Source organism: Cervus elaphus, chromosome 27 (genome assembly GCF_910594005.1).
Source record: "Cervus elaphus chromosome 27, mCerEla1.1, whole genome shotgun sequence".
In the NCBI taxonomy this organism is placed as follows: domain Eukaryota; kingdom Metazoa; phylum Chordata; class Mammalia; order Artiodactyla; family Cervidae; genus Cervus; species Cervus elaphus.
This window is the reverse complement of record NC_057841.1, coordinates 44,186,780-44,213,262: the sequence shown is the minus strand read 5'-3', so window position 1 is coordinate 44,213,262 and position 26,483 is coordinate 44,186,780. Positions and strand designations below refer to the sequence as shown.

The 26,483-nt window shown below is 51.2% G+C and overlaps 1 protein-coding gene across 7 annotated transcripts in view; it reads right to left on the bottom strand.

Moving 5' to 3' along the window:
• Positions 1-26,483, bottom strand: part of MTCL1 (microtubule crosslinking factor 1) — a 111,541-nt gene that overhangs the window by 23,569 nt on the left and 61,489 nt on the right. For 4 of the 7 annotated variants that reach the window (XM_043888803.1, XM_043888805.1, XM_043888801.1 and 1 more), the window contains exons 4-9: positions 21,140-21,199; positions 19,981-20,055; positions 15,047-16,222; positions 13,908-14,063; positions 5,539-5,769; positions 3,973-4,158 (exon numbers count right to left, since the gene is read on the bottom strand). In XM_043888803.1, the coding sequence (XP_043744738.1) occupies positions 3,973-4,158; positions 5,539-5,769; positions 13,908-14,063; positions 15,047-16,222; positions 19,981-20,055; positions 21,140-21,199 (1,884 nt within the window). Of the gene's footprint in view, positions 1-3,972; positions 4,159-5,538; positions 5,770-8,253; positions 8,358-13,267; positions 13,287-13,907; positions 14,064-15,046; positions 16,223-19,980; positions 20,056-21,139; positions 21,200-26,483 lie in introns of all 7 variants that reach the window. The other 3 variants (XM_043888804.1, XM_043888802.1, XM_043888807.1) reach the window with 2 other exon arrangements.

Genomic DNA, 26,483 nt, shown 5'->3' with positions numbered 1-26,483 from the left:
ACTGCAACCCCAGAGACTATAGCCCACCAGGCTCCTCTGTCCATGGGATTCTCCAGACAAGAACACTGCCGTGGATAGCCATTTCCTACTTCAGGGGATCTTCCTGACCCAGGGATCGAACCTGCATCTCTTCTATCTCCTGCATTGGCAGGCAGAGTCTTTACCACTGCGCCACCTAGGAACCCTACAACATTTTAATCCAGCAACATTTTAACAAATAAGCCATTTGTCATTTTTACCTTCATTATTGCATACAGATTAAAGATTCTTTTCTAAAACCGTTATCCCCCACAGATAAAGGAGAATGAGTCATTAAAGACTGGCTGTGAAAATATAATCTCTGATGGAAGCTTGCAGAGATGACGGACTCGTCTATGGACAGAACTCACGTGTCCGCCGGCTGCAAATACACTGGGTGACCTGGACCAGGAGGACTCCATGCCTGCAGGTCTCCCATCATTTTCACTGAGGGCCTCGGAAGAGTAAAGGTGGGCGTGTGAGAGGACAAATGGACGCAGATTGAACAAGTTATAGACCCAGAACTGTCGCCAAAGGCGTCAAAGAAACCAGGACAAGTGTGATGGAAGTCAAGTGACCAGATGGGAAAAATGAACTGATTACTGGCAAGCTCATTAGTGTATCAGAGCTTGTGCCACAACACTCAGAAAGGTGTGTCACAAACTACCTGCCAGCCACAGGTAGGTCGGGGAGGTGGAGCTGGGGCTGAGAGTATTTCCTCAGGAATGTTTTCTTACTTGTGACTTTCCACGCCCTGAACACGTGCTACTTTCACAGTAACAGGAGCAAAAATAAAGTATTTCCTAATCATAAACTCTGGTCTGCTTATTTTCACAGAGTTGCCTGCCTCATTCTGTGAAATGAATCTGGTACAACATACAAAAGTGAAACATAAAAGCTATCAAGGCTCAAGAGGAGTGCCTTCATATTTAAAAAGTAAAATCAGATGTGTGGAAGTGCTGTTTCTGGAAGTTTCTGTATCTTGGGCAGAGTAGAAAGAACGGGCTGTCAGCGAGTAGGCTGCTGGGCACCAGGTGAATGCAGGCCCAGGAGGCCCTGGAGTCAAAGGCACTCTGTCTACAGGGAAAGACTGGCTTTGAGCTGGGGGCCTCCGAGTCCCAGGTCAGTGACAAAGGCCCAGGGAGCAGATTGCCCCCAGTCCTCAGGCTGGATCCTGAGGAGGGCCCTCAGGGACCAGTGGCAATTGAAGACTTGAAGATCTGAACACGAAACATAGTAAATGGTAAATGATCTGCCTGCAATGCAAGAGACCTGGGTTCGATCCCTGGGTTAGGAAGATCCTCTGGAAAAGGACATGGCAACCCACTCCCATATTCTTGCCTGGAGAATTCCATGGACTGAGGAGCTAGCAGGCTATAGTCCATGGAGTTGCAAAGAGTCGGACACAACTGGGCGACTACACATTTTCACTTTTTCATAATTGCATTAGATTGCCCACTCCACATTTAACACTTAGACACTTTAACAAAGAGTATTATGTCACATCCCTGAATGAAAAAGTAACTTCTCTTTTAATGACTTAATCCAGTTCTGGGAAGACTGGAACCCCAGGGTCATACTTCCGGCACTATTAACCACCCTGTGTTTAAAAACCTGATTTCAGGAATTACTACTAACTATCAAAGGCATACTTGGCTGTAGTAGTGCTGGCCTCAGAAGCTCAACACAGTCACAGGTGTCTTGGTGCTTGTCCCCAGCCTGGGGCCCTGCAGAAGGCTGGGCGAACTCTGAAGTGCTCACTGCCTCCAGGACAGGTGGGTCCCTGCTGCCTCGTCAGTCTGTGCGGAATGTTCGCAGAGCCAAACATTTTCCAATCTGATGGTTTTTAATGAAGTATTTCCAACGTTGACTTGATACATGCAATTTTTTTTAACCTCCTTTGACATGATAAATGTTGCCATCCACCTTGTTCAGCTGTGAGACTGTTCACTGTGACACAAGGCAAGGTCTGGGAAATTTTGTCCCCTGCTAATTTATCCTTGGGAAAGAAGTCAGGCCACATTTCCCACTCCGCTTATTGCCTTGGGAGGCCCTCGGAGTTTCTGAGGCGGGTGCAGCTAAAGGGGCCGCTCCCTGTGACACGTGCCCAGCTCCCGTGTCCAGGCCGCCTGGCTGGTACAGGATGGACAGACCTCCCTCCCGAGGAGCGCACTGCCGGGTGCCAGCTGTCACTTACAGTAGAGCTCATTAATCTTGTGTCCTCAGATGGACAGCCTCATGCACTGGACTGCCGTGGGCAGACGCGCCCATTAAAGGCAGATCTGATTCTGCCCACGTGGACGCCACCCCCCATTAGCCCATCTGCATGCCTCTGTACAAAGTAGGGACACAGCAGTCCACCTCTGCTTTAAAGCAGAAATGCTGAGACACGAATGATGGAAGGAGGCAGCAGCAAAGATGACTTTAAGATGCACAGAACAGGAGGTTCCAGATGAGTGACTTTCCATAGGTCTGCATCTCACAGGGAGAATCTTCCATGACTACTGTTTGGGAAACCAGCTGTGTTACTTTTTCCCCCTTTCCCAAAGCATTTGGATGTACACGTGGGAAACACCCCACACGTGCTCTCGGAGGCAGCGGGTCTGTGGCTAAGCAGCCAATGAGGAATTCTTTGTGAGTCACAGATATTCTGTGGGACTGCCTGACAGCACTGCTTTTAAAAACTAAGAAAACTGCTCGATTTTAGGGGATGTTTTGCAAAGAAGCATTTTATTTTCTAACTAGATCTTTGCTGGAAAACTCATTCCATGAGCTAAAAAAATCTCCCCCATGGACACTGGCCTCATGACAGACCTCCTAATAATGGTAATTAAAAGTTCCTTTGAAAATATAACCTCTTTCTTGAGTCCTGTTATTCTGGGAGAATGAAGGGTGAAGATATGCATAGAAATCAGGACTTCAACTGTGAAAATCGGAGTTGTATACAGAAAGAAGGTGGGGGAAGGGGGAATACTCCCCCAGGCGTGAGCTAGGGAGGCGTCACTTTCCTCCTCTGACCTGAGTCCACACTCTGCTGCCGTCCTAACCATCCTAACCACAACCCACTCCCCCCCACCCCCCACACACATATGCTCTGGGCAGAGGGAGGGGCCGCAGCTGTGGAGTGCGGTGTGCAGGGAGGGCCCGAGCTGGCTGCGACGGGGTGGCTGCAGCTGCGCCCGGGGTCACCCCACCCTGCGCCTCCCCCCAGATCCAGGCTCTCCCTGCCAGACCCTCAAAGAAGCAACATGAGGTCAGGAGAGTCTCAGGCCAGGAAGCCCGGGAGCAAAAAAGTTTTAGCCTGGCAGGCAGGATCCGGGCACTCCAAACCCATCACAGCTTTAGTTTTGCAGAAAAGCACAACCAACCTGGGGCACCCAGAGCATCTCTTGGCTTATCCAGCAGGGGCCTGTTTGCTTATAAAAATAAATGGGGCTTTTGGCAACACTGATAGTTACTTAAGGTTCTACATGGAAACCCCACCTCTCTTTACACATGCTTTCATTTTTGCTTCAAGTGTCATCCAATATTTGTACTGGGGACATTATGTTTCGTGTGGCTTAAAAACAACCTGAAACACTTTATACACATTTGGAGATAAAAAAACAAACAAGCTTGCTTTTCTTACTGCATTATGTTGCCCGCCAGCAAACAACAACAACAAAGCCCTAAATGGCTGTGAGGAGGGCACCGCTTCCTTGCAAGAGTGGTCACCCTCTATATAAAGACACGAGCCACCTTATCCAGTACTGTGTTCTTCTCTTCCTGAGGTACATTCACTGGCCTTGAGGGGGCTCAATCGATGCGCCCTTCCTATGTCCTCATTTATGTGAATGAGCCAAGTAAACTAGAGCTCTCTGCCCCTGGGAACACCAGTGCATGAACGGATGAGAGGGACAGGCTAGGGGTCCTCTCCCCCCAGTGCAGGGAGAATGAGCCGAGACTAGCACCCACCTGCCTGTAGAGCTGCCCCCCGTCTGTGGGCTGCAGCCGTGATCCGTGGTCACCCATCTGCGGAGAGCGCTCTCCCAGGGAAAAGCCACAGCTTGGCCCATCGTCATCTCGGTCTGGACTGTCTGCCTTTGTGTCCCCCTGGATGCCAAGCTCCCCAAGCCTGGGGAAGGTCTCTGGAAGCTCGCTCTGAAATGGCAGGAGGGGACAATCACAGCCAAATGCTTCTGCCCTCAGCCTGAGTTTTAATGCCTGAGGTTCATCACCCACTTCAGAAGTTATCATGACTTCACTTCTCAGCCCTCTCCCCCTAACAGGCTCATAGTGACCACTTCACTCATTGGCCACTTTCTCCATCTAAACCTCACAGAGAGGGTGCCCAGTTTATTAGAGGAGATTAGAAATATTACTATTTATAAATCATTCCTGCTCTCAGTTACAGTAAAAGGAGGAGGGCCTCCAAAGTACTGATCAATAGAAAACTTGACAACTACTTCCAGGTTTCGCTTAATGATGGTTTTCTAGGTCATGGCTATCTGGAAGCAGGTTGAATTTGCTGTTGAAGAAGTTCTCCACCCCGAGGCAAGAGCATCATTGTATCTTCCCATTCTCAGGATGTCTTAAAACTGCACACACTGCTGAGGAGAGTGGGAGCAGAGGGTCTTTGGGGGCTAAGAGGAACCAACTGCCACGGGGCCCTGGAACAGCCCACGAGGCAGCCAGAGCAGCAGACACCAGCAGCTCCAGCCCTGTGCTCGCCAGAGAGGAGCCTGCAGAGCTGAAAGCCACTCTGCCTTAATCAATAACCATCAATCAGAAGGCAAATAGCTCTGGTCCTGCCGTGAACCTGGGAATTGAGGCCTAAGTAGGTATATGCTCCATATACAGATTTCGGAGGCTGTGAGAAAGCTCCCCTGGCGCTCAGAGAGACCGCATCAGAGCCAGGTTTGCTAACCATCACTGTGGAATGAACCAGTAAAGGACTTTGGGGTGATAATGAATTCATCCATCAGCAGAAAGACGTGGCAGCAAAAAGCCTGGCTGCAGGATGGTGTTACAGACCAGCGTGTTCTTCAAAGGAGTTCCCTGGGCAGCACTGAGAGGTAACAGGCAGGAAGGCCAGGGGTCTCCAAATGGAGGAAAGAGGCTGCAAGTGCCAGACATTTTCCTCTCTCTTAAGCGGCAGGAAGAAACAAACCAGCGATATGTTTTTCCTTCTCTATACAAATTTAAAAGGAGGTTTCTCTTAAAATGCTGTGTTGCCATGACACCTGGTCTCACCTAAAGCTAACTACTCTCAAACCTTGAGTTAACCAATACATTTCTTTTTTTTTATGGAAATGTTGTCTTAAGCTATGTTAATGTACCCCAGACTCTTCAAGTTGGTTCCGCCAAACGGCCTAACTTACTTACTCAGGTATTGTTCACTGCCTTTGCTCTGCCTGGACTGGGCTTGAGAAGATAACCTGAGGTATCAGAACATGACTGTGTGCGGAGCGGGGTGGGGTAGGCGGACAGCAGGGCCTGCGGATCGAGAACTAACCCCATACAACTCCCGGGCCGAGGTACCTCCGTGAAGTCCTCCGCGTCGCCCTCCGCCTGCCTCCCTTGGCGCCAGTGCTTGAGCAGCCACCTGAGCTTGACGTAGAAGAGGAAGAGGTTCTGCTTCAGGGAGCGCAGCTCCTGCTGCAGCAGGTGCCGCTCGTCGCCCCAGGCGCGCTCCTGCAGGGAGCTCTGCGGGGCCAGGCCGTTCGCCTCCCGGTCCCGCCGCCGCAGGGCGCAGCGGCGTTCCTCCTCCACCTTGGACGAAGAAGAGAAGAGAGGCGCCGTGACGGGCGGCTGTCCCCACCTGCCACCCAACTGAGTCTGCCAGCGGCCATTCCGCCTGGAATGGGAAACTCAGAAACCTCATCCCCCAACTCCCAGCGTTTAGTAAACTCCTCGAGAGGCTCGCTCTTCACAAAACCCCGAGCGCTTCCTGCCTCAGAGGAGGCGTCACATCATTTCCCATCGTGGAGTTGCTTGTGAGGTTTTTTTGATGTTCCTTAGACCCCTTCAGGAGCACCGTCTCTTGGAGGCAGGGCTCACAGCTGACCCAGGGGCAGGCCCTGTTTGCCCTCTGGGGCTGGTAGGTTGTGCCTTGGCACATTACAGGTGTCCAGGCAGAGTAAGTGGGAGTCGTTCCCCCTTGACTTGCTGGGCCCTAGGGTTCCCACAGCCCCAGACAGAATGACAAGCTAGTACTCAGCTGCACATGGGGTGCAGATAAGGGCACGGGAATAGCATTCATGGTGGCTAAAGTGATACATAGGCTGAAAGTCTTTTGCTCCACTGACCAGAAAGGGTTAGAATGCCAGTCTTGCTATTACCCTAACACCCCCTCTTGTGTCAAAAACCAACAGGTGGGTTTGGTTTTGTTCCCCTAAAGTACTAGAGAAAGTACTAAGTTGGGTGCTGACACCAGACCTCGTTGGCACCTGAAGCTATCCCAGATAACATGAAAAACAGGCAATTTCACTCACACGCTTAGCAGCCCTGAGTCCCAGCACTGGCTTTGTCCCCCGTGGACATGGAGCTAGACAGGAGGGGGGCGACTGGGCTCCTGGAAGCCCGGTGTCTGCGATTTATTTGTGTGTTATCTCAGGCCATTGACTGACCCTGGTGAGCTTCCAGCTGTCGAGTGCAACCGATCCCCGCCGTGTGTGCCCAGTGCCAGGTGGGTCCCTGAGGTGCCCCGGGACTGGCTCCTGGAGGCACAGCCCTGGGAGGGCCTATTCTTTATTTTTTGATCTATAACCTCTTAGAAACATCTCTTCCTGACTGGCTCGCTCTGCTCCCTCTTCCTCCAAGGTCCTTGCTGCCTTCTCCTGTTCCAGGATCCCCTGCATGTCCCAAGTCTCAGAGTCGTGTCCCTGGCCCTTGGGGAGGTGAGGAGACCCCCTTCCCTTCCCCTTTGAACAAGCCTGGATGACTGCTCAGCGCCTCCAGCCTAGGCTGGGAGAGTCTTCACCCCACAGCCCTTTATCCTGAACTCAGTACTAGAAACACCAGGATCCTGCAGTTCTGCTGACAGCACCTCCACGGATAAACTCACTTTTAAACATGATTTTTGGTGCAATGTAAAAAAAAACAACAGCAGCAGCTAAATTCCTTAGGGATTAGCCTTCAGGTGATATGAAATTACTTTTCTTTGGTGATAATATGTGAAACTTGACTTGTAAAAATAACTTTAAAAAGGGGGACACGTCTAGTGGTACCTGGCTTGGCTCTCCTGGAGCTTCATGGCAGAAGGTGCTCCCTTGATCAGTTTTTAACCCATTTAGATGAGCACAACCACGGACAACATGAGGCTTAGGTGGCATGCACATTCCTTGCCAGAGTAAGTACATACAGATACCTTACTGTGCATAGGACATGCATTTGAAACACTGTGGTGCCATCTCAAGATCATCTGGTTTTTGTTTTTAAAGATAACAGATTTCTTCCAGGAACAAACACAAAAGGTCTGAGAAGCAGCCATGGTGATTTGAGCCTGGGTTTGCGTCTCGGGTGTGTCAGGGGTGGCAGTTACCTTGGAGGCCTGGGGACAGTGATCCCAGGTCCTGGGAACTCTGGGGAAGCTCTTAGTGAATGAGGATTTTGAGCCAGGACCAGGTTACTCTAAAATGGCTAAAAGAGCTGATAAGGCCACAGCCCAATTAGTGGCAGCTTTTTTAATAAAACGGGTGAATTGTCGATGTATCTAGCAGAAAATTGAGCTGATATTGACCCGAGATGTACCAATCTGCAGACACTGGACATTACAGACACACTTTCATGTCCAGCGGCATGGAAGGCCCTTTACTGGTTCTGGCTGCAGGCAAGCTTGTCTGTTGTTGTGTGAGTCCCTCAGTCATGTCCGACTCTTTGCGACCCCACGGACTGCAGCCCGCCAGGCTCCTCTGTCCATGAGGATTCTCCAGGCAAGAATATTGGAGTGGGTTGCCATTCCCTTTTCCTGGGGATCTTCCCAAACCAGGAATCTAACCCACGTCTCCTGAGACCACATACTGACCAATGTCAGGATGGAAAAGCATGCTTTCCAGCAGGAAGGGAGACAGTGATCTTTGTGACACCCCCGAGGCAGGCAGCTTGACTGGGCGCCCTTATCCATGTGCCCTCCAGCCCCAAGCCCAGGCTGCCCAGTTGGTGCATGAGACCGAGTCCCTATAAAGCAGCGCCCATCCTCTCTCTCTCGGGGCCCTGTGGACAGAGAAGGTGGTGCTGGACCCAAGTCGTATTTGCCTTCCAGATGGTGTCTGTCAATCTCTCTGCCTCTTCCTGATGTGGTCTGACTACCTGCGCAAGCCGACCCTGAAGCTCCTTTATTGATACACTGTTCGGGGGAGCTCCTGAGCTGACCGGTGGGACAAAGGAAGGGGTTTAGTGGATACACTCTGGGGGAGCCCCTGAGCTGGTTGGTGGGACAAAGGAAGGGGTTCAGTAGCAGTGAGAACTTGGCCCAAGCTGAAGACAAGGGACAGACCCGTGCATGACGCAGGGGCACGTGGTGTGACGAGACACATTCGGGCGCAGCGAGCAACTCCCGGCAGCTCCCCCGGAGCCCCACCCGCACCTCTAACCTGGCAGCCGGGCCGGTGAGCGGTGCCATCACCTGGGCTTCGGCCACTACAGCGCCACAAACCAGGCCAAGAGGAGGCAGCCCCACATGAGGCAGCTTCTAGACGACTTCCTAGAAGCTGTGGGCATCAGAGCTGACAAGGCTGATGGCTCTGCATGACTGCCTCACACACAGCTTTCTGGACTAACTGCCCGAGTCCCTGAGTGTCTGTCTCAGTTGGGTAATTAATGAGTTCATAATTCCTTGTCAGAGTTTTTCCTGCTCTGTCGGGAGGCCTCTCTTTTTTTGCCCAGAGTTGCCCCCAGGATGCTTAGGGCGAGTGGCCTGGGGCTCCTTCACTGAACAGATGCCAGTGCCTCGGAGGAGCTGCACAAGGTCTGCCTGCTACATTTTACATTAAAATACCTACAGGAATCTTCAATAAAACGGTTACTGGTAAAATCCATCTTTTACGCCTTTATGTCCAAATGACAATGACAGAGGAGGCTGAGTTCCTTTATGACATGTTTTTTAGAGATGGAAACACTGTCCTATTAAAAATCTCAGGCATCATTAACATTGAAGCATGATGTGCTGCCCACCGGTTCCAGTGGTTAAGAATCCACCTTTGCAATGCAGGGGACACGGGTTCGATCCCTGGTCCGAGAAGATCCCACGTGCCACAGGGTATCTAAGCCTGTGTGCCACAACTACTGAAGCCTGTGTGCCCTAGAACCTGTGCTCTGCAACAGGAGAAGCCACGGCAAAGAGAAGCCTGAGCACCGCAGTGAGAGAGGAGCTGCCGCTCACCCCAACTAAAGAAAAGCCTGCGCACAGCAACGAAGACCCAGCACAGCCAAAAATAAAAAGAAGCAAACATTAAAAGAAATAAAGCTCTGTGGACAAGTAGCTGCTCCTAGGTAGGATGCTGCCACTCTAGTGTTAGAAAATCAAAATACAAACAGGCGATGGCAGAAACTGCCATCCAGAATGACTCCACCACCGCCATACAACTGCACGTGCTCATACACGTCACCATACATGTGAGAAAGGTTTTACACAACACAGAGATTCCCTCCAAAAACACATACTTCCCCTTCATCACCGAGTTCCCAGAACCATCCTTTGCCCACCCATCTAAGATTCTGATTAGTCACCAAACACATTCACCTCGTCCTACTCGGTTGGTTTACATTCAGCCGACGCCTTCCCGGGCGGTCCCCATGCCATGGACACGTGTTCATCTCGACACCCCGACCACCTCCCTGTGTTATTGCTGGGGAATCCACACCCCAGCCTTCCTCATTCACATGGGGTATGCTACAATGACTACACTGCTCATTTCCCGGACATCTTCACAGAAACTGGCATATAAGTTACTTTCCACACTAAAGACAACTTCGATATCTCAATACACAAACAAAAACCAAATCAAACCAAAAAACCTTTTCACGTGGCCACTTACTAGATAACAAGAATGCTACTCATTCACCAGGACTCCATTCTGCCTCCCTCCCTGTGACCTCATCTCCCACGACTTCCATTTTGTTCGGGCCAGTTCTGCTACCGCTCCCTTCCAAAGCGGTTTATCGGGTCAGCACCTGTGCCCGCGTACTTGGCATATAAACCCCACGTCCTTTCATCGAGGCTGGTATGTCACAGCTGAGACCGAAGAGTGCTCTCGTTGATGAAAGGACAGGAGGAGGGGCTCGGGAGAAGAACTCCGGGATTTCTGACCCAGAAACTCGATCCTCTGGGCATAGGCTCGGTCTCAAATTTACGTGTAATCTGACCGGTGCCCCTGCTCTGCTGCTCCTCCTTCAGCACTATTTTTAAGGCGCCTGGCACATTCCAAACCACATATTCCGTATCCTCCTCTCTTAACAGATGGAATCTCTCAGCAGACTCGCCGGGAGCCCCAGGGAGCAAAGCCCGGGAAGACGCCTGTGCCACGTGGGAATCCTGCTGGCAGCCACCGAGAGAAACAGGCAACCAGAGTACTGGCCCTTCTGAAGTCCGCTCACTTTGTTCTCCTCTGAGCAGTTAACTTTTCTGTAGCTGCCTTAGCAGGCTCGTGGGTGCTGGCAGGTTGGGACTTTGGCCCTCTCTGGCTACGGCAGCTCTGAGGGGCTGGGCGTGGATATGGACACACCGTGCCCCCTAGAGCTCAGCGTGTGCAGCCCGAGGGGCGGGCCTCCCACCACACAGATCACAGGATCTGCTAACACGCTACTGAGTAAGAAGGCAGTTATTTTCTTTCTCGCCTTATTGTGACTGCTGCTGCTGGTACTACTAGTAGTAGTTAAACCTACTACCAAGATTCGGTGTCTACCCAAATCTTCCCAAATAAGCACTTAACTTCTGTCCCCTTTCCCCAAACATGAAAATCTATAAGGCAAAAAAACACAGAAGTCACTTCACAAACGGGACTTGAGGAATCTTCTAAACTTCAGCTTCCATTCAGAAAGTTGCTTCTTCTTTGAAGCTACAGATCCTGGGTGGCTTCTGTCAACCCCTCCACTAGCACCTCCAAGGAGCCAAGGGCTGAAGGAAATTCACGTGTTTAAGAGTAGTCACAGTATGCAGACAAACCAAGGTCACGTCAAGGGCAATGGAAGAGGAAGTCCAGACACTGTTAGCAAGGGGGAGTAAGAGGACGGGATTAGCAGATGCCAACTAGCATACATAGGATGGATGCACAGGTCATATTGTATAGCACAGGGGACTATATTCAATATCCTGTAATAAAGCTTCATGGAAAAGAATATGAAAAAGACTGTATATATGCGTGTAACTGAGTCACTCTGCCACACAGCAGAAATTAACACAACACTGTAAATCAACTATACATCAATTTAAAAACAAAAAACCTGCGAGCGGTACACCTTGCCTCAGTCTCAGCCCCGTTCTAGATGAAAAGGTCTGCTCTGTCTGCCTTCCCCCCAGTTACACGGTGCTCCATGGCATCCGTGCACCGTGCCCCGAGTCTTTAACCCACAGTCGCTTCTCTGGCCAGCTGCCCTGCTACTGTGTGTACTGTTTCCAGTAGAGCCTCATGGGAAAGCAACTGTTGGCAATGAATTCAGTGAAGTCTTCACTAAAGGGTTCCGAGTGTTCTGCCCTCTAGAACTGTCCACTGTATGATCCTTTAACCCAATATCACATTCAGAGGCCAAGCTGAGCAGTCTGTCAGGGTGACATCCATGCCAGGGACACACACAGACACTCCACGGAGAACCAGACCCTAGTGGGATCAACATGGGGCTCCTCTCATCATGAAAGGAAAAACTGTGGCGTCGTCAGAGGGGTCAGAAAACATGTGTCATCTTTTAGAAAGTACTTTAAAATTGTGTCTGCATACATGAGTTTTCTCTCCTGTGTGAAATGCCTTGGTGAATAAAAAGTCAGAACAAAGCGTGTCTAACTCCTGAGTAAATCAGTTTCCCCTTCTAGAAAATGATGCTCCTGGACCTTGCCTTTTACCGAGTTATTTTTTTTACTGTCTCATTAGAATGTATAAAATTAAAGGAAACCAGACAGATGTTTGAAAGAAGAAACATTCCATGGCAAGATAGCTGGCATAAGATTAGTCACCCTAGTGATCTGTATTTGGAAATGCCCTCCAATGAGATGGAGCGCCTGTTGGAATGTCCAGGCCTGGGAGGGGGGGTGGTCAGTGGGGACCAGCCCCTGCTGTATAGTAGCACTCCTCACGGGAGGGGCAGGGGTCGGGAGAGACCCAAGGAGGCAGTTCTGGACCTAGCTGGGGTCGGGGAGAATTTGCTGACGCTGCCTCGCGCTTTCTTCCCACTTGTAGAATGAGGGGTCTGTCTGAAGATCCCTTCTGAGCCCTATTGTTCAGTAACCCTAAGTCACCACACAGCACCAGCTAACTCTGCTACGCGCCCTTTTACGAAGGTTTGTTTTCCCATGACACTGTTTCAGCAAAGTGTCTTCCTCTCTCCAGATTCACTGCGGTTTCTGAAGCTGTGCAGAGCACACGTGACCGGGAGAGTGGGGACAGACTTGTCGCTCCTGGGGAACCAGCAGGGCCTGGGGGTGCAGGGGAGGGAGTCCTCTGACCTCACCACAGTGAACCGGACACGCTTAGACAGGACACCCGGGACGGTGTATAGAGAGAGGAGGGCAACGGGACAGGACCAAACAGAGGAGAAAGGGCCTCCGGGGGGCAGAGAAGACTGGCTATGTGGCCCAGCCTCTGACCTGTGTGCAGGACAAGATGAAGATGGGCTGGTTTTGGCCTTACACGTGCTGTCATTTGATGTAGTCTGATCGGCTAGTTTTTGCCCGTTTTTACTGTACATTGACAGTTATAAAATCACACCAGAAGAAACAGAAAATTGGTACCAGATACTGGAGCCGTGACACCCTTTCCTGCCAGGCAGTCTTCAACAGCAAGACATATTCCTTCTGGTTCTTGATTATTATTCATACTTGATGTTTCACAGCACCTAGCACTCTTAGGGGGCTTTCTCACCTGACTCTGAGAAGTGGGCTTCTGTTTGCTTCTGGAAGCAAACACCCCGACCTTTCCTAATGCAGAACACGTGGCCTAACCCTGCAGCAACTTCCTTGACAGGTGGTACCAGGGCCAGATGCGCCCCTCAGGGCCACCTACCCTCTGTTCTGGTGGAATTACCTAAAGGGAGGAGCCTTCGCTGATGGGACAACTGTGACCTACAACAGGACCCCGCTCCTCCCCTCACTCCTGCCCCGGCTGCCACCCCATCTGATCTCTCAGTTTGGACTGTGAGGTGCATGGGAGGGATTCGTTTTTTTTGCTTTTGTTCTTGTCTTACAATTTTAAACAAAATACAAAGGACAAGGGGGTGAGGTGGGGTGGGGAAAGTAGACAGGCAGCTGGAAAACTATGGGATGAGGAAAAGCAGTACTACCCATGGTGACTGTGAGATTTGTGGACATGGGTTGCTATGGCAACAGGGACTGCTTAAGAGCCCCCAGGTCAGAAGAGCATCCCCGGTTCTGCCCTATGTCTGGAGCAGGTGGCGGGGGGGCATGACACACAGGTGGGACAGTCTTGGTTTTCAGTCCTACTTTCCTCACTGCCTGACAAGCAGCCACACAGCCTCATGAATTGGTCTAGTTGCTTCGCTTCGTTTCCAGGCCCCCTGCCCTCACCCTGTGTGAACCCCTCAGTTCAGTTGTATGCCGTGGACTCTGATTCAGTTAAGTACCCCCTGATCTCACATGCCCCACATCCCCATCACATTCCCTAGCGGCCTTGGACCTAGGTGGGAACCATCACACGGACACACAGCGAAGGAGGAGTGGGAAGGTGAGGGGGACCCCTGCTCACCTCAAGGCTGAAGCAGCTCTGGGCTCCGGGCCGGCAGCTTCCAGCGTCCCCGTCGGCTCGGCGGTGCAGCTCCCGTGCGGCGCGGAGATGGAGGTGACCCCGCTCCTCCCCTCGCTCCTGCCCCGGCTGCCACTCCATCTGATCTCTCAGTTTGGACTGTGAGGTGCATGGGAGGGATTTGGTTTTTTTGCTTTTGTTCTTGTCTTACAATTTTAAACAAAATACAAAGGACAAGAGGGTGAGGTGGGGTGGGGAAGGTAGACAAGACAGCTGGAAATCTATGGAATGAGGAAAAGCATGGCCAGAGAAACCAACGTAAACACAGCGGTGTCAGAGAGAGGAGAGAACAGAGCCAGGAGGAGCAGCAGCAAAACGGCAGGCTGAGAGATCTGAAAGGCAAACAGAGAAAGGGGAGGAGAATGCAACACGCTGGTTACGAGGCGCATGCGGTGGGGACGAGGGAGTGAGACTCGCCCGCAGTTGGGCATTGGGCATCGAACGCCAGAGTCCAGGGCGGTGCAGGGAGAGCCGTCCGGGCCACGCCACTTGCTGCCCTCGGCTCCGGGGGTGCCGTCAGAGCCATCCTTCTCTCCACCACGCTCCTTGCCTGCCCCAGCTGTGTCACAGAGGGAGCCGGTGGGCTGGACTGTCCCTGGGGCGGTGAACCCAGGCACGGATGCACCCACTCCCGAGGCGTCTGCTAATTATCCTGACTTCGAAGAGCGCTCACACTGCGCTTCAAACTCCTCTTTGCTTCTTCATCGAGATGGCTGGTCGTTGAGGACGCCAAAAAAAGAAGGGACAGAACGCGTCCATCCTTGGCGCTGCCAGTGGGTTAGCCTCGTGTCAAGAGGGAGGACCTCTTAGCCAAGAGCAGTGGCATGGTTAAAAATAAAAGGGAGTGGGGGAAAGAAACAAGGAAACGAAAGAGAGCTAAACCAAACCAAACCAAAAAAAAAAAAAAAAGAGAGAAACCCAACCAACAGAAAGGCTTTGGTTGAAACTTGAGGCTTTAGTACAATGCAGGTTTGCGATCATAACCAAGCAGCCGTGAGCAAGGTGAGTTGGAGCGCGGCAAGGCCAGCGAGAAGGAGGAGGAGCAGGACGGAGCAGGGAGGCAGAGCCAGGAGCCCCCTTACCTGCTGGTCCGGGCCCAGCTCCTTGCCCAGGTTCCCCACCGGGGAGTCCCGGGACACGGAGGTCACAGAGGACAGGAAGCTGGATGACTCGGTGAGCTGGGGCAGCGGGGACAGGCCCTCCCCCAGCCGCTCCACCTGCTCCAGGAAGGCCTGGAGCTCTTTCCTGAAGGCCTTCATCCTCGCGTTGAGGGTCCCCAGCAGCTGGGGCTCCTCCCTGGTGCCCTGGCCGCAGGCCCCGGGCGAGGCCTCTCCGCCCGGGAGCGCGGCCTCGGTGTCCGTGATGATGCGCTCCACCGCGCGCTCCAGCCGCTCTGCCTCGTGCCTGATGCTCGCCAGGCGCTCCGAGTCCTCCCGCGCGCGCAGCAGCTCCGCCGGGCACTCCCCGGCCTCCGACGGCCTCCCGCTGCCGAAGCCCGAGGTCTTCTCGAAGGTCTCCTCTGAGTCGCTCTCGCCGCCAATGGGGCCCTCCCGGCGGGGCTGCACGCGGCCGTCCTCGCCGTCGTCGCTCCTCCGACCCGTGTCGCTGTCAGCATCGCTGTCCCGCGGGCTCGGTGCGCGCGGGCCGGGCTGCAGCGTAAGCACCTCCCCGCTCAGCTCGCTCACCGGCAGCCGCGCCGCCTGGAGCTCGTCCTGCAGGGCCGCCCCGCCCCCCGCCAGCCAGCCTGGCTCGGGCCTCGGCTCGAACTTGAACTTGCTCAGCTCGTGGGTCAGCTGCCGGTTGTGGTCCTCGATCTCGGAGATGGACCGCCGCAGCAGCTCCGCCTCCTCCTCCACGAACTGCAGGTGCCGGCGCAGCTCGGCCGAGGACTCCAGGGAGTCCCCCCCGAAGGGCGAGGTCGGCCCACCGGGCAGCGGTTCCCGGCCACGCAGGTCTTCCATCTCGGCCTTGAGGCCCCGGTTTTCCACCTCCAGCTCCACGATCTTCCGGCCCAAGATGCTGGCCTCCTCCTCCACCAGCCTCAGCCGCAGCTTCAGCTCGGCCTCGCGGGTGCTGGGCGGCCCGCCGGCCTCGCCCGTGGGCAGGGGGCTGTCGGCATCCCCGTAGAGGGCCCTGTACCTCTGCAGCTCCTGCTCCAGCCGGTCCTTCTCGCGCCCCAGCTTGGCCATCTTCCTGAGCATCAGTGAGCCCTCCTCTTTGGCAAACTGGAGCTGGCACCTCAGATCCGCGCTGTCATCCTGCCCGGAGAGAGAGCCCAGACTAGGGTTATTTGAAAATATCACACCTTCCTGTTTTTGACGATTTTCCTCACACCTCACCCCTCACACACACACCCACAGACAAGACACACCAGTCTTCCCGTCGGTGCATGGGCTCCACCGAGAGGGGCCATGACAGATGGGGCAGGCCTGGTCCTTCACTGGGGCACCAAGGCCTGCTTGGTCACAGGAACAAAAGACACCAAACAAGTAGTGTGGGCAAACATGCACATGAAAACCATCACCCAGGAGATGAATGGAGAGGAATGAGTGAAATGAAGCCCAGCACCGTCAGCAATGTGGCAACTCACCCTGCCTCTCTGGGTCCATCCTGACCTGTGAGACACCCCAGACCCCTAGCTTAGCCTGGGGCAGGTGGACAGGCCTCCGTGCCAACTTCTACCTGTAGCCACTCACCTCCTCCCTTAACAGAGGGGCCGCCAGCACTTCACAGGTACTAACGGGATGGGGAGGCCAGGTGACCCCGAATCAGCCTGGCTTTCAACAAATCTGCTGAGAACCTAAGACAAGGCAATTCCCCTATCCTCCTCCCCCAACTCATCCCAGGGAGGATGTGAGGATGACTTGAGATGATGGGCATGAGGGCCTCTGGATGTTAAGCTGCGGAGTAAGCACCCGGCTCTGGTGGTTAGTATGAGATGGATACTGTAAACTGAAGGCCCGGGTGACTCACACCCTCTCTCCACGCAAACTCGACTTCAGCACATTTTAGTGGCTATGACAGCAGGAAATTAATCCCAGAAACCTAAGGCAAGGTGTTAAGTGGTTTAAAATCTAAAAAGTAGGGCTCCTCAGGTACCCAGAGGACTCTGGAGGGTCACGGGAGCAGGCTGTCTGCTAAAACCCCGCACTGCTGGACCGAGGTCCAGAAGGCCCTTTTAGGACCAACTAGAGAGTGACCCTTCCCTTCCCTGTGTGGACTCCACACCCTGGAGCTGCATCAATTCTGGATCTGGGCTCATGCTACGGTTTCATAAATGACAACTGGGTGGCTGGCAACAGTGACCAGTGTCATGACTCGTTCCTCTGTGACTGGCTATCAAGTTCCAAAAGGCTGTTCTGGGAACCAAGACTTAGACAAAGTCTCCCTCCTTATCTGGTGGTCACATCCCATCACCAGGGGAGGAAAAGTCATCAAACCAGCAAGTCAGCCCTGGGGGTGGCAGGGAGCTCTTCCAGCTGGTCACTTGTGCAGACGGGTCAGCAAGGCTGGCGCAGCTCTCACACCCGGAGAACACGGTTCATTCTCCACCAGTTCCTGCTACACACTCACCACTGGGCAGAAAGACCTCCCTGGGAGCCCCTACCTTGCCTCCCCCCACCAGTAGACCTGAAGCCAACTTTCTGCTTTGTCTGAAACTCAGTGAATTTGGGGGAAAGGAGCAAGTAACTTTTTTTCTTCCTCTTTGCATATCAGGAGAGTGATATATAAATGTCACCGGGAAGAGGGCACAGTCTTCATGATCTAGAACTTATCACATTAAGGGTCTGGTTTGGTTTTTGTTAGGCTGAACACCAAAGAATTGATGCTTTCGAAGTGTGGTGCTGGAGAAGACTCTTGAGAGTCTCTTGGACTGCAGGGAGATCAAACCAGTCAATCCTAAAGGAAATCAACTTTGAATGTTCATTGGAAGGACTGATATTGAAGCTGAAGCTCCAGTATTTTGGCCACCTGATGTGAAAGGCTGATTCATTGGAAAAGACTCTGATGATGGGAAAGATTGAAGGCAGGAGGAGAAGGGGACCACAAAGGATGAGATGGTTGGATGGCATCACCAACTCAATGGATATGAGTTTGAGCAAATTCCAGGAGATGGTAAAGGACAGGGAAGCCTGGTGTGCTGCAATCCATGGGGTCGCAAAGAGTCAGACACAATTTAGCAACTGAACAACAACAAAGGTGGACATAACGAGGGGTTCTGCGACAACTGGAAATAAAGCTGACTGCCCCACGCAATGGAGCAAGATAGGCTACCATCACTGCTGGGGTAATGATGTACATTTTTACAGGGCCTACACAGGAATACATGGGCCATAAAACACATACTATATTTAATCCTAACTTAGCACTAAGGGAAAAAGCCTACTTATTTGTTATTCATTCATTCCTTCAGGAAATACTGAATACCTACTCTGTACCAGAAATTGGCATGTTAAACAAACCAGGTTCTTAGAACTTTTGAAAGCAGATCAAAAGCATCTTTTTAAATTTTTTGATAAATATAGATTTATAAGAAATCTATGTGTCCAAATACAGAGAGGTCTTTGTTGTCACAGGAAGGGGTTTGAATAAACTACAACAGGTGTCAGTGGAGATAGTGTCAGTACTTTGTAAACGAATCACATCGGGGGTGACAAGCCCAGGATAGGAAGATGTTTAGCAGGATCATGAACCTGGTAGCTGGTGTTTGTCCTAAGTCTAGACTCACCTACACCATCCTGTCTCCACCTCAAGCACAGAAGTTCACTTCAGTGCCTGGGGACAGCCGTGGAGGGGAACGTCACCTGTCCCAGGGGAATTCCACCTTCAGCCCGGCACTCAAGCCTGAGCAGAGCCCCAGGTGGGACCAGTGTCCTGACCCACCCTCCCTGGAGACTCATGACTGGTGAGCCCTTGAGATGGTGGCAGCCGAGCGGCAGAGCCCCCTGCGCAGTTCAGGACGCTTCTGTCTCAAACCACGGTCAGGGCGTCTCAGGCTGTCTCTCCTGAGGGTTGTTCCCCCAAAAGCTGAGCTGAGCTCTCAGAGGATGCACATGGAGTCTGGTGTTCCCCAGGGCTCTGTGCTCAGATAGAAGCATTTATCTGCACCCCCCTACATGGTACAAAACCCCAGCAAGCCCTCAAATCACCTTGACTTCTGGAAACCTTACACTGTCCCCCCATCCCCTGCCATTCCCCATGAGTCTGATTCTAAATCAGAGCCATCCTCCTCCTCTGTCTCCTCGAACTTAAATCCAGGCTGGGTAAAAAAGCAGGATTCCACGACATACCCTAGTGAGCATCTGATTCATAGATTACCTGAAGAGTGACCAAATATCCAAAAAGGCTCCAGCTCCTTAGGGAAAGAAACTACCCCCACACCAGGAATTCTAACATATGATGAAAGCATGCTTCGTTTCTATGCAACACCCATGCACAGCCAGCCCTGCCACCAGGATTAACGCAGGTTTTGATAAAAACAAAAAGGCCGTCTTTGAAACCGAGGGAGTGTGTGGTCAACTTCATTGCTCAGTGGGGGCAGCTGGAGCCGGTGTGCAGAGTAAGGGGAGGCTGGGGGAAGCCGGGCTTGGCCTGTTCTGGGACAGGAGGCCAACTTCTGATATGATGGGGGAATCACAGCCTCAGCTATAGCAGCACGGGCCGGACACCCATCTTATCTGGTAACTGAAGACCTTCTAGAACTCTACCAAGGCTCCCCGGGAGGGGCGAGGCCGACCTCAAGCTCTGGTTTCAGGAGACGGTCCGACAGCTCCAGGAAGGAGCATGAAGCAGATCCAGTAGCTTGCCCACGTGACCTGTGACCCTTCATGGTGCAGCAGAGAAGCCCAGCACGGTCCGGGGTGGGGGAGGACGCACACAGGACCACCACCACCGCCACTAGCGGAAAGGCCTTGACAAGCAACAGAAATATAACGCTGTGGGTATATATTCTCTGGCTTGCAAGTCTGCCTCTGGCCAGCACCCCAGCGCCGACGACTGCTGCTCGTGCTCCTACCTTGCGCCGGGGCGGCAGTTTCCTCTGAGTTTTGGCTGCAGACCTGCAGTTCCCAAGGTGCTCAGCTCCTCCGTTCTGCCAGACAGAAACTCCCCGCTCAATGATCCCGCTCTTGGGTCCCCTCCTGCCCCCAGCCTCACTTACCCCTGGTGAGGGCACTGCACCTGTCACCCCGCGACGCGCAAAGATGACGCTTTTAAAGAACAGCTCTTCCCCGGTCAGAAGCCAGGAAGTTGAAACAGTGTTAAAGGCCAGGGGCTGAAGCGCCCAGCATCTGGAGACAACAGGCGTTAATGCCCCATTATTAGCAGTTCCAAAGTGAGATTTGGGCAGCAGAGACGTGGAAGAAAACAGCTAAGCCTTACTGTTTCTCCAGCTCACTGGGCCCGGCCTTCCATGAGAGCTGCTATGGGGAAGGGGGCTTCGGGGAGAGGAGAGAAGCAAGAGAATGGGGCAGGGGAATTCACAGCGGGGAGGCACTGGGGCTTGTAGTTCCCTGGACGTTCCACGGTGTCTCTCTCATCACTCCTCGCTCTGGGGCCTCCAGGGAGTGGACACCCCAAAGAAGCCTTGTTCTTTCCAACATCTAATACTAGTAGCAATTTAGAAAAGAAAGAAAGAAATGCAGAGTGCTCAGAAAAGCTAAGAAGTTCTGAAGGACATGATGCATTGTGCACAGGGAGGGCCCCACTTGGACCACCTTGCAAAGAACACCTTGCTTTCGATTAGGACAATTTTAGATACTATTCAGCTTGTGCATTAAAAAAAAAACTCCAACCCCCAAAATGATGCTTTCTGGATGATCTGACGTGACGGCAGCTGTGCCATCTCACTCTTTTACTGTGTGACTGACTTTGATGGCCAGAACGCCCGTCACCATCTGAGAACACAGTAGAGCCCTGAACGGCACCCAATTACGCTGCCTAGGAAGTTGGTCTGTTCTCCTCCTTCTTGAGGAAACCACCAGCTGACCGGTGAAAGAAACAAAAGGGAAGAGCTCTTGGTTTGGGAAGACAACTTTCACCCCATGGGGGTCTCTGGGTGAGAGTTCAGATATTTGCACAGGTGGTGATTCTTTGGCGATCTTCAAGGTGACGCTCACACTTTTCAAGAAAACTCAAAATGAGGAGATGTCGCGTGAAAGTGAGATGCTGCTTACCTGGGTGAAGGCTTTCTTCTCTTTGTATGCTTCCCGGCTGCCTCTCCTTTTCAAGGAACTCTGAAACAGAGCAGGTGACATTCTGTTACAAAGGGGGGGGTCACACGTGGGAACCGGCAGAAGCAGCATGTCCCCTCGCCCCCGGGAGGGGACACACACACACAGTGGAAGGAGGCTCTTCTGTCTCTGGAATCACAAACCAGACTAGAGCTTGGGAGGTGTTTGCCTCCTGAGAGGCTTCAAGTCCTGATTATTGAACTTGGGGTTTTCCCCAATCGTTCAGTTTCATAAAGAGGGAGGGTAGGATCATTGTGACCGAGGAGGGGTGATGGGAAGAGGAAGAGGGTAGGACGCATCGGAAAACATATACGTAATGTACTGAGGGTGACTGCTCCTCTGAATTATGTTTCGTTTGGGCTAATATCAAAACTAATTGCTGGCCTCTCCTGGTGGTCCAGTGGTTAAGAATCCACCTGCCAATGCAGGGGGACATGGGTTCAATTCCTGGTCCAAGAGGATCGCACATGCCGTGGGGCGACTAAGCCTGTGTACCACAACTGCTGACTGAGCTTGCGCTCCAGAGCCTGTGCCCTGAAACCAGACAAGCCACAGCAACGAGAAGACCATGCGCCACACTTAGAGAGCAGCCCCCATTTACCGCAACTAGAGAAAGCCCTCGTGCAGCAGTGAAGACCCAGCAGTGCCAAAAGTAAATTTAATTAAAAAAAATTAATTGCTGTTTCCTGGGCCCCTGTGGGTAAGCAGTGAGACAGAAAGTGGTCGGAAGGGAGAGATGGTGGTCCTGGTTTATGGAGAATCCAGGTTGCAATATTCCCCATGAAGCCACTGCAATTCCTGATTAAACCTCCCTCTTAGAGGTCTTAGCAAACTCATCATGTATTCATATGGGAAGTACCTAGTTTTACACCCATCACAGAGCACCTTTGCCTGCTGTGGGCAAGAAGTATGTCTGAAAGACAAGCACAAGTATCAATCAAAGGGCCAAGGGGTGTCTGAGACGGAGGGGCAGGAAGCCAAGGCAGCTCCCCCTTGGGCAAAGTGAGGAGACAGAACGGCTGGAAGGAGAGGGAGGAGCTCCGAGGGGAAGACAAAGGAGCTGAGAGGATGGACGTCGTCACAGCACATTTCAGAAGAAAGCAGTTTGGAGAGTTCAGACCGGCATCCTTCGGACCTCAGGGAGCCTGCGGCAGAAAGGATTCCCCCACAGCCACCGCCTTCCCTCTGCAGCTCCCTGAAAGAGGGGACCAACCCCCTCCTCCAGGGGAGCTCATGGGGTGGGGGGGGCGTGGCAGTGCCCTCTGGGCTTTGAGCCTCTGCCACACCCCTCACTCCACCCGGCCTGGGGAGGAGGCTCTTCCATCAGGTTGGATCTAAAGTCAATTCACTCAGTTCTGTGTGCATTTTGGTGTCTCGTTGTCACATGAGATCATGCCATATATTGGATGAATCTCGGGGTTAAGAAACAACTAAAGTTCTAGCTGCCCTGAGCCTCCTGGAGGCTGGTGGCCTGGTGAAAAGGTAACTGAAAGAAGAGATGAGAAGTTAGAGTTGGTGTGGGTGGGGAGCGGGAGCGGGGTAGAAGCTGGTCCTGGAACCCCACCTGCAGTAGCTCCACTGACCTGCCTGGTTGGTGAGAGGTGGGGGGGTCTCCTCCCTTGTCCTGTCCTGAACACAACAGCCTAGTCCTGTGATCATTCCAGTGAATCAGGGGAACAGGCAGGGGGTTATGGGAACCCTGACACAGAGCCTAGTCACAAGTGGCAACTACAATGAGAAACACTGCAAGGACTGAAATGAACCAGCAACAAGAAGCTATAAAACTTTGGTTGGTGATGGACACAGATGAATGCTGGGTGTTGACTGATGGGAAGACCCTATGTTATAAAGATGTCGTATTTCTCCCAAATCATTTTATAAGACACTTTAACCAAACTCCTCTCTCTTTCTCCATATATATATATATAGTGTACCATCATCATTGCACTCACTTGTGTCTGACTCTTTGGGGCCCCACAGACTGTAGCCCACCAGGCTCCTCTGTCCGTAGGATAGTGTAACATATACACACATAGAAAGTATTTGTGTGTGTGACAATATACATACATATATATATATATACATACACACCCTTTTTTTGTATATGTAAGGGAGACGACGATGAAGGACTTAAAAAGATTCAAAAATTCAGCTAAAACAGGGATAGGCAAACTAAGGCTGTCAGGACCAATCAACCCACAGCCTATTTTGTGACTAAGTTTTACTGGAGCACAGCTTCATCTATGGATTAGGGAGAAAAAAAAACAAAACAGATCCATGCTATTTATTTTTTAAAATTTCAGATGAATTAAAAATCTAGACGTAGTAAGACATGCACACAAAATCCCAGAAATAAAGAGATGAATTTCTTATTTGTTTTGGGGGCATGGACTTTATAAACACAAGAAATGAAAGCTGAAACATCCCAGGACAGATGAGTGGATTTGTAAGATTAAAAATTTTTATATTATCAAAATAAAACACTTATAGTATTAAAAAGCAAATGATAAAATGGGGAAAAAAGGATTTTTTGAACACAAGACAGACAAAAGAACAGTATTTGGCAAGCAGTAGGGAAAGGAAAACCATCTTAATAAGAAAATAAACAAACGGCCAATAAACATGATGACTAATAATTAAAGCAACAAGGTATAGTTCCTCACTTAAGAGATTTATGAACCATAAGAAGTAGGACACCCAGTGTTACCAAGTGTCCCCAGACCAGCCCCCCACACCGATCAGCATGAATGGACTTCCAATGGGCAGTGCAGCCTGATCAGAGTATATATCGTGACCCAGGAATCCCACCTCTGGCAATGTCCCCTAAAGAAAAACACTGAGCCTGTGTGAAGATTTATGAATGAACCAAGAATACTCATCACAGTACCTCCCATAATAGTAAATGAACACAGTGCAGGTTATTAAAATGATGCTTCTGAAGAATACGTAAAGATTCAGGAAATATACTATGAGGAAAATGCAGACAACAAACAGCATGTATTTTGTGACTTCAACTTACATCTAATAAGTTATAAGTATGCATATGTATTTCATATGTATGTGATAAAAGTCAACTAAAGAAAGGTTTATCAAAATGTGAACAGTGATCCCCCTCTTTGGATGATAGAATTACAAGTGATTCTAATTTTTCGTGTGGCTTTTCAAAGTCTCCAAATTTATCGGCAGCGAACACTGTTTCCTTTGCAATTAAAAAGACAGGAAATGAAATTCTGTCCTCTAAAGAGGTCAGAGGCAAGAGGCCATCACTGAATCACTGATATCTGTGTGGGATGACAGTGGCCTCACCAGAAGTTATCAGCCAGGTCTGGGGTCTCTTTCCACAAGGTGATGCTGTTTTCATTAGCATGGTCCTTGAAGTATGACTGGTGCACATATGGTTGGTGAAAGAGACCAGAAAGCCCTCTGAGAGTTAGGGGGACTGGCCAGGCACCCCAGAGCACTGCAGACATGTGCTAAGCTGTCACGAGTCCCAGACTAGGGTACAGGTCCCTCTGCACTCACGTCTCAAGTCTTGCCCAGGCAGGGCTCCATGCTCTGGGTGCACCATGGGGATCCAGGGTGCAGGAGGAGGGATATTTGCATCATGGCCAGTTCATCCCTCCGGTTGACTCAGATCCAGTGGAGTGTCTTTCAACAAACAGTAAGGAAATGGGTGAATGCTGACTGTCGAATGAACAGAACCCAGAAGGGTGACTCCCCTGTGATTCAGTCCACTCTTCCTTTTTAGTCTGGCCAAGTGCCAGCAGATCAACTCTAAAATTCCTATTGAGAAGAAAAAAAAAAATTGAGCTTGGATCCAGATTGAATCCATACATGGCTGATGCATTTGCTGAATATTCAGTCAGTTCAGATCAGTCGCTCAGCCATGTCCGACTCTTTGCGACCCCATGGATGGCATCACACTAGGCTTCTCTGTCCATCACAATTCCTGGAGCTTGTTCAGACTCATGTCCAGTGAGTTGTTGATGCCATTCTACCATCTCATCCTCTGTCGTCCCCTTCTCCTCCTGCCTTCAATCTTTCCCAGCATGAGGGTCTTTTCCAATGAGTCAGCTCTTCGCATTAGGTGCCAAAGTATTGGAGCTTCAGCATCAGTCCTTCAGTGAATATTCAGCATTGATTTCCTTTACAATTGACTGGTTTGATTTCTTTGTTGTCCAAGGGACTCTCAAGAGTCTTCTCCAACACCACAGTTCAAAAGCATCCATTTTTCGGCCCTCAGCTTTCCTTATGGTCCAACTCTCACATCCATACATGACTACTGGAAAAATCATAGCTTTGACTAGACAGACCTTTGTCGGTAAAGTGATGTCTCTGCTTTTTAATACGCTGTCTAGGTTTGCCATAGCTTTTCTTTCAAGGACCAAGTGTCTTTTAATTTCATGGCTGCAATCACCATCTGCAGTGATTTTGGAGCCCAAGAAAATAAAGTCTGCCACTGTTTCCATTGTCTCCCCATCTATTTTCCATGAAGTGATGGGACCGGATGCCATGATCTTTGTTTTCTGAATGTTGAGTCTTAAGCCAGTTTTTTCACTTGCTGAGTATTGGATATGATTAAATAAAACACAAAGTCAGGCAATTATTTGGACTTGCATGTCAATTCTTAACATTTTAAGTAAGCCAGTTTCTTCCCAGTGATTTCAGAAAAACTAACAAGCTCTCAATTGCAACAACATTTCAGAGACAGACTTTGGGCTTAAAATTTATATTGTGAATAAAAGGCAGCAAATGAAATTTAGGATGCTGTAGATTATGAGTCAGCATGGGAGAGATTATGGATGGAGGCAGAGGAGTCTCAGAATTCTTACAGATTCTTACTGTGTGCTTAGTCACTCAGTTGTGTCCGACTCTTTGCAACCCCATGGACTGTTGCCTGCCAGGCTCCTCTGTCCATGGAGATTCTCCAGGCAAGAATACCGGAGTATTCCTGGAGGCTGCCATGCCCTCCTCCAAAGGATCTTCCCAACCCAGGGATCTAACCCAGGTCTGCCACACTGCGGGAGGATTCTTTACCATCTGAACCACCAGGGAAGCCCAAAAATACTGGAGTGGATAGCCTATCCCTTCTTCAGGGGATCTTCCCACCCCAGGAATCAAACTGGGGTCTCCTGCATTGCAGGTGGATTCTTTACCAGCTGAGCTACCAGAGAAGCCCATATAAATTCTTATTATTTTGCATGTTGTTTGGATTTTGAGTGCTGATTTGCAGCACACAGCTGTACCATTAGAACAAGAAAAGAAGGTGCCTCGACCTTCTTCCTTT